Source organism: Perognathus longimembris, chromosome 15, assembly GCF_023159225.1.
Source record: "Perognathus longimembris pacificus isolate PPM17 chromosome 15, ASM2315922v1, whole genome shotgun sequence".
NCBI classification, from domain to species: Eukaryota; Metazoa; Chordata; class Mammalia; order Rodentia; family Heteromyidae; genus Perognathus; species Perognathus longimembris.
In genome coordinates, this window is record NC_063175.1 from 28,565,930 (window position 1) to 28,578,073 (window position 12,144).

Sequence of the window (12,144 nt, forward strand, 5' to 3'; positions counted from 1 at the left end):
TATTTTTTATAAGGTTCAGCTTCACTTTCTCTTTCTCTTCTTCCCAGTTTTCTAACACTCTACCTCATTCCCTTTCATCAGTCTTCCCTCCTTCCTTATTTTCCTTTATGTGTTAAAACATTCAAACCTCTCCATAAAAATAGAACTGTTAACTCTTAAGCAGCTTTTATTTTTTGTTTGTTTGTTTTCTGATACTTCTATAGGTTGGAAAGTCCAAAAACAAAGCATGAGCAGATTTAGTATTGAGGTGTTCCTACTTTACTTAGAAAATAACAGCCTGTTTGTTGTGTCCTCACGTGGTAGAGAGGAAACCAAGCTCTCCCATAGGCTTCTGTCACAGGAATCATTCTTATCCATGACAGTGGAACCTTATTACCCAGCTACACCCAATGTCTTTCCTCCCAATAGGAATTCATTGACTATTATGTCAGCATAAGAATTTGGGGACGATTCATGCCTCCATCTTTTTCTTTCTCATTCTTCACTTCTTTACTTCACTTAGTCTTTTGCTTTGCTTTTTTTCCCCTACTCATTGCTTCCTAAAACTACAAGCTCTGAAAAATCCAATACACATTTTTGTTTTGTTTTTCATCTTAATTAAAAGATATGGTCCTTATAGACCAGAGGAACAGGGTGTGTGTATATGTGTATGTTTGTGTGTGACCTCGTGTGCAATAAAGTCCATTCAGTGAAAGCAATGAGAAAGGGAATGCACCACCTAAAATTCAATTCACTTGACTAATTTACATTGTCATAAAGAACTATAAATTCAAATTTAAAAAATTAATTTCTCACCGCTGTTTCTGTTAGTGCAGAACGGGATTTCTTCTCCTTTTTATGCAATTTTTTCTTGGTTTTTTCTACTTTGTGTCGGACCTTATTTTTTCTCTGAAGTATATCAGTAAGTGTCTAGAAGACATTCAAACATTTATCCAATTTTTCTGGTTATGATGAAATAATAATTACATAACTAAATGTTTTGGTAAATATAGGACACATGAAGTATAGAAACCCTTTTGACATCAAAAATCTCAACACATTAGCTGAAAGTAAAATCTAACCTATTTAAGTTTAAAAACCAAACCTTTTAAGCATATAAGGGAAAGGACACTTTTTATTCTGATATTTATTTTATTTTATTTTATTTTTGCCAGTCCTGGGCCTTGGACTAAGGGCCTGAGCACTGTCCATGGCTTCTTTTTGCTCAAGGCTAGTAGTACTCTGCCACTTGAGCCACAGCACCACTTTGGGCTGTTTTCTACATAAGTGGTGCTTGGGAATCGAACCCAGGGCTTCATGTATATGAGGCAAGCACTCTTGCCACTAGGCCATATTCCCAGCCCCTATTCTGATATTTAAAACTAACTAAAATTAAATGGAAATTGTCAGCAATCATTATCAAAAATATGTAAAATCCTTTCCTAGACTTGATGCTAAGTGACAAGTTTTTAGACATTATTAACTATTAATATGTAATAAAATAAAAATGATGACTGAACTACAAGAAGTTCTAAAACTATGGTGGCTATAAAATATGGAGAAACCTAAGACATTAATCTTGTCTGAAAATTCATTATAATACTAAGACAATTGCAATGAATCTCTTGATGTTATTCATAAATTTCCATTGTTAATGAAAGGGAGAGACACTATTAAATCATTTATCCCACTAGGTGTTGGTACTGGTAATATATTTGTTACCTGAGCATTATGACAGCATTCAGAAACCTTACATGGATTACTACTTAGAAGCTCTTCTTTCTATGTTTCATGACCTTGTATAAGTTGCTGGATTTGATTAGGCTCAAGTTCTCTCTAGTTTATGATTAAGTAACCTGCTCTTCTATATTTTATTGGGAAGCAATGGCAATCAAAATAATTACATATCATAGAGAACCTTTGTATCTGACTCTTTAAAATGAAGGAGGGAGAAGGTAGCAGTGTTCAAAATGAAATGTACTCATTACCTTACTTATGTAACTGTAGACCCCTGTTCATCACCTTTACAATCAATATATTAGATAAAAAAAATTAAAAACAAAATTATTGATGACCAAGAGCATAAAATTACCTCACCATTTGCAAAGAAATGAAAAATCCCACTGCCAAAATGGTTCAAGCAAATATATGTGTATCTTTCCAACAGGGAAAAAATCCCAAGAATGTATAACTCTTACCACACCCTCTGCTTCTCTAAAAGACTAATGACAGTTTGCATACATATTTTTCTACTAATTTTGGGGGGAAGGGCTGCTAAAATCAGTTACTGTCATAAACTTGTAGTATTTTATTGATAGTTCACTTCTATGTGCATCAAAAATCTCTCATGAAAATGTCAAGATACTTTGTATTTTATATTCATGTAAACATAACTCATAGCCTATTAAGAAGCAATGAAGATTTAATTATGCTATCAAGATTATGACGTCACCAGATAAGTAATTGCCCACCCATTTGAAAACTGCTTTCTAACGTATAGTATAAGATAAAGTATATGTGAGACCCCATTCCAGCGGTATGGTGTTCAAAGATTTACCTAGTGTGTCCAGTATTTTTCTGTATGAGGTAATCATTTTCTAAATAATAATGTAAACTTATATACAGGGTTTACCAACCTAAATATTTCCATAAGTTATTTCCTGGACAAATGATAACTAAGTGGTTGTATAATAAGTTATTACAAATGCTTACATCATATTGTTCTCTGTGGATGACTCTGATCTTTATAGCCTCTCCCTCCAGTTCCGTCAAAGGCTCCTCAACTTCGTCTAGTGCTATGGTGAATAATACTTTCTTACGTACCAAATTCTGCCTCTCAATTAAATGGTTTTCTTCAATGGCAAATAGCCTTTTCTACTAGGAAAGATTTCAATAATTCATTAAGTTTTTAATTATCCAAACATTTAGTTCATATTCAGTACCAGACAATTATCTTTGTTGTTATTCAAAGGGCAAAGAGTGCAGTCCAATATAGAATGCAATGGGTACAAATACTACACCAAATTATTATTATTATTAGAAGAAATGTTTTTAAGAAGTGAAGAGATTTAAAAAAAAATCAGATGTTCTTAGGTAAATGTTGGAGAACAATAAGGAAGAGAACACACTGACAACACAGATTGAGATATATCTAATTTCTGTAGTCTAAGACCAATTAAATTGATGAGAAAGAGATCAATAACAAATATTAGGAAGAATGGCTAGCAAGACTATGGGGTGTTTTTAATACATATGTTTCAAGTCACAAAAGAAAAAAAAGACGGAAGAAAATTACAAAGAGGACCACAGAACTAAATAATATCATATCTGGACTTTTTGCCCATGGTTGTGTTTTTCTGATAGTAATAAGTAACTGTAATTTCATATGTATGAGTCACATGTATAGTGTAATTGTGTGTGTAATTCTGATGGAAGGCATTCTAGAACCATGTCATTGGTCAAAAACATAACCTAGGTTCTAAAGCCTGCACGGGTAATGGGCAAAATTTTTCAAAAATCAGAATTTTTTGCTAGTTACCAAGTTTTCAATTCCGATCTTTATAGAGAAATGTCATAGCACAGGGTGGTTTTTCTTTTCAGGGTTAAATAAGCAAATTCAAGTAAGAGACACTAAAAGTCAAGAAAATATAACCATCACAAAACAAACTGAAGAGTTAGATACTTAGCAATAAGATCCCACTGCCCTTTTACTAGCCTGGCAGAAATTCCCATTAAAGCACAAAATGAGATATGTGTAAGAGAGGTCAGCACTTCATGCATGATCAGACACTGCTGGTTGGACACAGAGGGCAACTGTCATCAGCTAAGGAGAGAAACTGCCAGCTTGCAAACCAAGCAGTGACAAGATGCCTCATTGAAAGCATTTTTAAAATGCTAAGTAAAATGCAAATGAAAGAAAGAATAAAATATTCAAACTAAATTAGTCTTACCTGAATCACTATTCCGGCAGCGACTTCACCTCTTGTGAGTTTTTTCAAGAATTCTTCTCTACCCTAAGTGTTATGAAATGTTTTAATGGGCGTTTTAGTCACAGAATATCGAGACAAGTTTAAGACAATTGCTAACACAAGGTATATTTTACTTTTCCTATACTAAAGAGTGAAGTACACACTATAATTCATCTATTATTAAAATTTTATAAAGGTTCAATGTTATTGGAGACATAATAATTAAGTGATACAACACCAAGAAGTAAACTATATAATTTCAATTTCATCTCAATTATACCTTCCTGTCTTGAGCTTTAAAAAAAAAATTAAGCACTATTTGCCACTAGGCCATATGAGCCAGACCCAAAAACATGGACTCTATGGTCTCCCTCATAGGGAATAATTAGCACAGGTTTAGGCAGTCACAGCAGAGGATCACAGGAGCCCAATAGCTATACCCTTACGAACACATAAGATAATGCTAAGTGAAATGAACTCCATGTTATGGAAATGATTGTTATATCACAGTTGTAACTACTTTCAACATGCCATATGTAACTGTAGCCTCTATTATTGATGATCTTCTTGTATCATCTTCCTGTGTTTATACCTACACTTTCTCTGTATCTTATCTGAGTATATTGGAAACCGGGTATACTGGTATTAGAACTAGGAAATTGGAAGGAAATACCAAAATCGAGAGACACAGGGTAAAAAAAAGACAAACAACTACAAAAGCAATGCTTGCAAAACTGTTTGGTGTAAATGAACTGAACAACTCATGGTGGGGGGGAAAGGGAAAGGGGGAGGGGGAGGGGGAAATGAGGAACAAGGTAACAAACAGTACAAGAAATGTATCCAATGCCTAATGTATGAAACTGTAACCACTCTGTAATTCAGTTTGATAATAATATATATGTAAATAAAAATAAAAAAATTAAGGTACTCAGGAAGGGAAGTCTACACAGTCATCAATTTTCAATTTTAAAAAATCTACTAGACTGTTTTTCAATATTATTTTCCAGAGTAGGCATCTAACTTTGAATACAAGATAGACAATGAAAGTATGAAGTTTGAAAAGTGTGAGAGATTTTACATTTGTTCAGAACAGTTCTTCTAAAACAAACAAACAAGCAAATAAAAAATATGGCTTGAAAGTTATTAGAGCAAATGAAAATATAAGAAGAAAAAGAAAACATCTTTGCTGTGTTATTAGGATAAGCTGTTTAAAATTATCCTCTTTCCTTAAGCCACAAAAAGACAGACTTAGGAATAATTGTTGCAGTCCCTTTACTGTAGGATTATATATTAGAACTCCCAAAGAGAGGAGGTGGAATTGACTCAGGTTGATTCAAAAGAGATCCAGTTTTGCAAAGATTAGTAATGGAGGTCTGGAGGTATTTCTGGTTTCCCTTCCTCACTACAGAACTTCTGTCACTATTCCAGAGTCTGCAGAGATAATAGAAAGAAACTCACATAAAAGTCTCTCTTTCAAAATGGACAAATTCTTAACAAAAATTGATATGCCCAAACTTAACCAAGAGGACATAAATCTACTGAACAGACCCATACCCAGCAATGAAATTGAAACTGCAATAAGTGATCTACCTTCCAAGAAAAGCCCAGGTCCAGATGGATTCACAGCAAATTCTACAAGGCTTTCAAAACAGATCTTACACCAACACTCCTCAAACTCTTCAATGAAATATAGAGTAAAAGCTCAGTACCAAACACGTTCTACCATGCTAGCATAATGCTAATCCCAAAACCAGATAGGGACACCTCAAGGAAAGAGAACTATAGACCCATCTCCTTGATGAACATTGATGTAAAGCTCCTCAACAAAATTCTGACAACCAACATCAACAATTGATTAAAAAAATCATACACCATGATCAAACTGGATTCATTCCAGGGATGAAAAGTTGGTTCAATATACACAAGTCAATTAATGTAATCCACCACATCAATTTATAGCACTAGATGTGGAAAAGGGGTTCAATAAAATCCAGCACCCATTTATGATCAAAGCCCTGGAAAAACTGGGATTCCAGGGAACATTCCTGAATATAATAAAGGCAGTCTATGAAAAACCAACAGCAAGCATAATTCTAAACAGTGAAAAGCTAAAGTCATTCCCTTTAAAATCTGGAGCAAGATAGGTATGTCCACTCTCTCCTCTCCTCTTCAACATAGTACTAGAATTCCTAGCCAGAGCAATTAGGCAAGAAGAAAATATAAAGGGGATCCAAATAGGAAAAGATGAAGTTAAACTTTCTCTCTTTGCAGATAACATGATCATATACCTAAAGAACCCCACAGACTCTACTCCCAAGCTACTAGAGCAGATGCAAAACTTTGGCAATGTAGCAGGATATAAAATAACTCCTTAAAAATCAATGGGTTTTATACACGCTAACAACCTGAAGAGTGAGGCTGAAATCAGAAAAGCAACAACACCTTTTGCAATCGACACAAATAACATAAAATACCTAGGGATAACCTTAACCAAAGAAGTGAAAGAACTCTATGATGAGAACTTGAAAAACCTAAAAAAGGAAATTAAGGCAGAACTAAGGAAATGGAAAAAGCTCCTATGCTCCTGGATTGGGAGGATTAACATCATGAAAATGCCATATTACCAAAAGCTATCTACAAATTCAATGCAATACCCATCAATATCCCAACACCATTCTTCAATGAAATAGAGGAAGCAATCCAGAAATTCATATTGAACAATAAAAATCCCCAAATAGCAAAAACAATCCTAAGTAGAAAGAACAGTGCAGGAGGAATATCAATACCAAACTTTAAATTGTACTATGAAACTATAGTAATAAAAACAGCTTAGTATTGGCACAATAACAGGCTTGAGGACCAATGGAACAGAACTGAAGACCCAGAAATGAACCCACAGACTATGGCTACCTAATCTTTGAAAAAGAAGCTAAAAATATAGGTTGGAACAAAGACAGCCTCTTCATCGAATGGTGCTGGCAAAACTGGGTCAACACCTGTAATAAACTAAAACTAGACCCCTATCTATCACCCTGGGCCCCAATCAACTCCAAATGGATCAAAGACCTGGAAATAAAATCAGACACCCTGAAAACTCTACAAGAAGAAGTAGGAGAAACTCTAGGACTCCTTGGCACTGGAAGAAACTTCCTCAACAAAAGCCCAGAAATCCAACAAATCAAAGAAGGGGCAAAGGACATAGCTTCCAAGATAAACAGAAAACTCACAGATAGGGAAAAGATCTTCACCAGCCACACAACAGAGAAAGGGCTGATATCTAAAATATACACAGAACTCAAAAAATTAAATTCTTCCTAAACAAATAATCAAAGAACCAACAGCCCTCTCAACACATGGGCTAAAGACCTAAAAAGAGACTTCTCTGAAGAGGAAATGAGAATGACCAAGAGTCACATGAAAAAGTGCTCTACATCACTGGCCATAAAAGAAATGCAAAGCAAAACAACATTGAGTTACCACCTTACCCCAGTAAGAATGTCTATTATCAGGAAATCTAATAACCACAAATGCTGGAGAGGATGTGGCCAAAAGGGAACTCTACTACATTGTTGGTGGGAATGCAAACTTGTTCAACCCCTCTGGAAAGCAGTGTGGAGGTTCCTAAGAAGACTAAACATTGAGCTCCCCCTACCACCCAGCAGCACCACTTTTGGACATCTACCCAAAAGACTACAAGCAAGACCACACTAAAGCCACCAACACAACTATGTTCATTGCAGCACAACTTGTCATTGCTAAACGTGGAACCAACATAGATGTCCCTCAGTAGATGAATGGATCAGGAAAATGTGGTACATATACAAAATGGAATTCTATGCCTGTATCAGAGGGAATGACACTGCCCCATTCATAAGGAAATGGCAGCACTTGGAAAAAATCATACTAAGTGAAGTGACCCAAACCCAAAGAAACATAAACCCTATGGTGTCCTCATAGGGAATAGCTAGTACAGGAATTGGCTAGTCATGGTAGAAGATCAAAATACCCCAATAACTAAACCCACATGACCACATAAGAAGATGCCAAGGGAAATGAACTCCATGTTATGGAAACAAGAGTTATACGACTGTTGTAATTATTCTCAAGATGCTATGTGAACTGATATTACTTTTTTCTCTTTTTCCTTGTCTGTTTGTTTGACTGAGTGGTTTGTCTAGTTTTGTTTCTCTTGTAGTCCCTTCCTGTGGCTGTACCCTCGCTACCACTGTACTACATCTGAGTACTCTGGATATTGTCTGATATGGGTAATAAAACTGGGGAAGGGAGAGGGAATACCAAAATCGAGAGACAAAGAACAAAGAGATGAGCCATTCAAAAAGCAACACTTAGAAACCATCTGCTGTAACCAACTGTACAACTCCTGGGGGGAGAGAAGAAGGGCAGGGAGGAGGGAAATGAGGGAGGAGATAACAAGTAGAATGAGAAATGTACTCACTGCCTTTCATATGAATCTGTAACCCCTCTGTATCACACTTTGACAATAAAGAAAAAAACAAAACAAAGTCCCTCCTCCAGCCCTTTCTATACCTTAATATAGCAACTCCTTCAGAGGAGTTGTCATTTGACAAAGCAGTTTAGCAATACAATGTGTGTTAATCAAAATCCTTGGAATTGTCCCTGTTCTCCCCAAACTGGAAACGATTGCATGTGACTATTTTGCCGGAGGCAGATTCCTTGATGCTTATTGTCCTGTGGTAATTGGTTATTAGTTAATAAATATTTTCACTTTCACAGTGATCCAGATAGAGAGGATAAATTTCGAGGTCACCATTTCCACATCTCTCTCCTACAGTCCTCTGTACCCAACATAGGCAGGTCTCTCCTCCATTCCAGCTCTGAATATTGCAAGGATCTATTGACACAATTTGTCTTCCTCCAACTCATCTCTTCCCTCCAGCGGTCTTCTAAAAGATTAAGTCTCTCTTTTTCAATGGTTCCTCCTGGTTTTAGACTGAATTTTAAATGCTTCAGAAAAAAATTAACAAGTACCCTTTCACAATAAAGGAATAATTTGAGACAAGAAAACACAAAGGCAGTTAGGGATAGGCTGGCTTTGTCACTTTATGGAAGATGACGCAGGCATCTAAAAATCAAATAGTACAGGGACACATGTTGATCATTTTAAAGATATTTGCTTCCTCTTCTGTTATCCCATTAGAGAGGGAACACATTTTTAAACATCCCTGTTGCCTGAAGAAAATTTTCTCCTATTCCAAAATAGAGTACTACATTTGACCTTTGTTTAAAACAAATTGAAAATAGTGTGCAAGTGTGTGCGTTTGAGTGTGTGTGTGTGTGTGTGATTGCTGCAGTAGGTGATAGCAAGGCCTGAAACTGAGATGCAAACTGTCAGATTATGCAGATCTTGTCTCCATTAAGACAATTAGTGGAATTCAGCAAGGTGTATAAAGTTTTAGAGATCACTCGCTGTAATATGGTTGTTTCCCTCAGATGCATTTACTCTTCAAATTCATGCTTTAGATTGTCAGCTTGCGAGAGGACAATCTGTTTAAACAAATTTAGGTCTCTAAACTTAGATCGCAGATTTAAATCTTTCACCAATGGACAAAAGTTCCCTAGGAAATCTATGTGGAGCATCTGTTCAACCTCCTGAGAAAAGTTTCCCAAGCTCCGCACCACACCCCTTGACATCTGTGACCCAGATAGCAGCGTGGAATGATCAGATAACCAGTCACTGGGAAAGAGAACACCTCCTATTGGCTGTGCTGCTAATTTCACACTTGTACCAGACCCATATCTTCCAGAGTGTTTCCAGCCAGAAGCTCATGACCTTCCTAGAATACCATCCTCCTTTCTGAAAGCACGATCAGTCCCAGGGGAAACTCCCAGAGGCGAGCCCTTCCTAGTATTGCAGAATGCACACAATTGTCAAAGAAAGTCACCTCTGATGGTCAAAGTTCCTAGGCCACAGGGTGTCCGGACACACTGCTCTGGTGTCCTGGAAAACAGTTTCTAGGGTGCAGTTTGGTATACGGGATGCTAAGGAGGCACCCTGGGAATGAAGCCGAGACCGAACAGCTAGGCTTCTCCTAACCGGCTGAAGAGCCAGTTAGGAGATCTAATGGCATAGGAGAAAGGGCTGTTGTTATCAATCAAACAACTCATGACACGCAGCTGCATCCTGTTGACTTCCATGGAGCGTTCAGCCATGGAGAGCAGAACATCCTTGTGACCATGAGGACAGATGGGTGACTTGAGAGATAGTTAACGTATCGTTAGCATTTTGGCTAGACAAAATCTTTCGCCCACCCAGTTACCAAGATGGCCCCAGTCCTAGGCATCAAGGTAAAAAACAAAAACCTCCCCTACTCCATATGTGGGAGGAGTTGATGATGGGTTGACCCAGTCCAAAAAGAAACACCACCACCATCTGCACGCCCGGATAAAAGCTCAAACTCTTAAGATCCCTGTAGTATCCACTTATTCCCGAGGCTTATTCTTGCCTCTTACTTTGCTTTGAATAAACGAACCTGCTCCTGCTGTGTTGCACAGCAGGATGATGTGATCCTAAAGCATTGTTTCATGATAAGATCACGGAGAGCCTCTGACTCTTGGATGTGCGTATCTCTTTCTGCAATGACGCCCTAAATTATGAGGTTTTGCAAAGGAGGATATCTGAATTCATAGCGCAGATGCCTACAATAGAGATTCAGAACTAGAGCAGACTGTGGGTCCAAGAGGTGCCAATAGGTTAGCAATGCCACCGTTGACTCCCAAACAGAATCCCCCGGGGAATTTATCAACTCTAGAGAAATGTTTCTTTAATTATTCAATATAAATTATGTAGCTGCTGATTACAGAGCCACAATAAAAAAATGAGCACAAAATTACCAGGAGGGTGAATTAACATAAGAACTAGTGTGTAGTCAGCTTAGTAACAGACTGATTGATTGCACTACCACTGGGTGTGTTCAAAAGAAGGATCTAGAGGATAACAGAGCATTGCAGTTGGGAAAACGTTTCCTGATTTAATATTATGGATACTACTTTTGAGAATTTGTTGTGTCTTGGGCATGTAAACAGAGTGTTTTGTGCCTACAGGCAGTCCTTACTTTATAGGGTTCCATGCTAATGGAAAACTGGGAATACCAAGGACTATAACACAGGGTAGCCTGAGATAAGAATATATGTCAGTTAGTATGATGTTGTGCAAAAGGAAGGGTGCTTGTGTGTGTATGTGGGCGTTAGGCTGTGTGTATGTGTAAGTAACTCAACACACTCATTTAGTCATATAGCTACTGTGATAGCCAGCTTTCCTTTACTACATCAAATACCTGAGATATTCAACTTGGAGCCAAGAGGAGAGGGGTAGAGGAGTGAAGGGGGGAATGCAGTCACAAATTCATTGTATATACTACAAAATTTAGAAAAATAAGGGAAGGAGGATGAAAATGTTAAAGGGGGAGATACAGATCAAGATTTGTTGTATATACAAACTGATTTATCAAATGGCAAAGAATTCAATATATAAACTAAAAAATAAGAGGAAAAATGAAAGTTGTATGTGAGAATGTTGAAAAGGATGACATTGATCAAGACACACTATATTCATAAACTTTTTTGTTGAATGGCAACTCCCTTGTACAACTACTTAAAGAAAATAAGAATATTCCAAAAAAAAAAAAAAAGAAAGCACTTAGGTGTTTATAGCTCACACCTAGAATCAGATCTACCAGGAAGGCAGTGATTGAGAAGATCCTGGTTCAAGGCTAGTCCGGTAAGAAGTCCCGGTAACTCCATCTCAATGGCAAAGGCTGGCTATGGTGTTGCATTCTGGTCTCCTCAGCTGTGGTGATAAAGGTGAATCAGAATATTATAGTCCAGGCTTCCTAGGCAAAGGGAGGCTGTAACCTCAAAACACAGCCAGAACAAAATAGGCTGGAGAGGTGGTTCAAGAGCTTCCCTAGCAAGCATGAAGCCATGAGTCCAAACCTTAACACCACAAGTAAAAAGGAAGAAAGTCACTCTCATACAAGGAGACCTTCAGAGCCCAATATTACAGCATAATCACAGAGAACTTTTGCTTGTAAATGGTATTTTAAGGATAGATAGTAAAAAAAATAAAAATAAAAACAACACAGCAATAAGGACTGCGAGATGTTTTTCTTGGAAGGTGAGATCACAGCAGTGTACATGTGTGGAGTCAGGTTGGAAC

The 12,144-nt window shown here is 37.1% G+C and overlaps 1 protein-coding gene across 1 annotated transcript in view; it reads right to left on the reverse strand.

The window, feature by feature from the left end:
- Ccdc178 (coiled-coil domain containing 178) overlaps window positions 1–12,144 on the reverse strand; it is a 274,152-nt gene that overhangs the window by 211,467 nt on the left and 50,541 nt on the right. The window contains exons 11-13 of the mRNA XM_048363265.1: window positions 3,930–3,992; window positions 2,692–2,853; window positions 796–909 (exon numbers count right to left, since the gene is read on the reverse strand). Coding sequence (XP_048219222.1) covers window positions 796–909; window positions 2,692–2,853; window positions 3,930–3,992 — 339 coding nt within the window. The remainder of the gene's footprint in view (window positions 1–795; window positions 910–2,691; window positions 2,854–3,929; window positions 3,993–12,144) is intronic.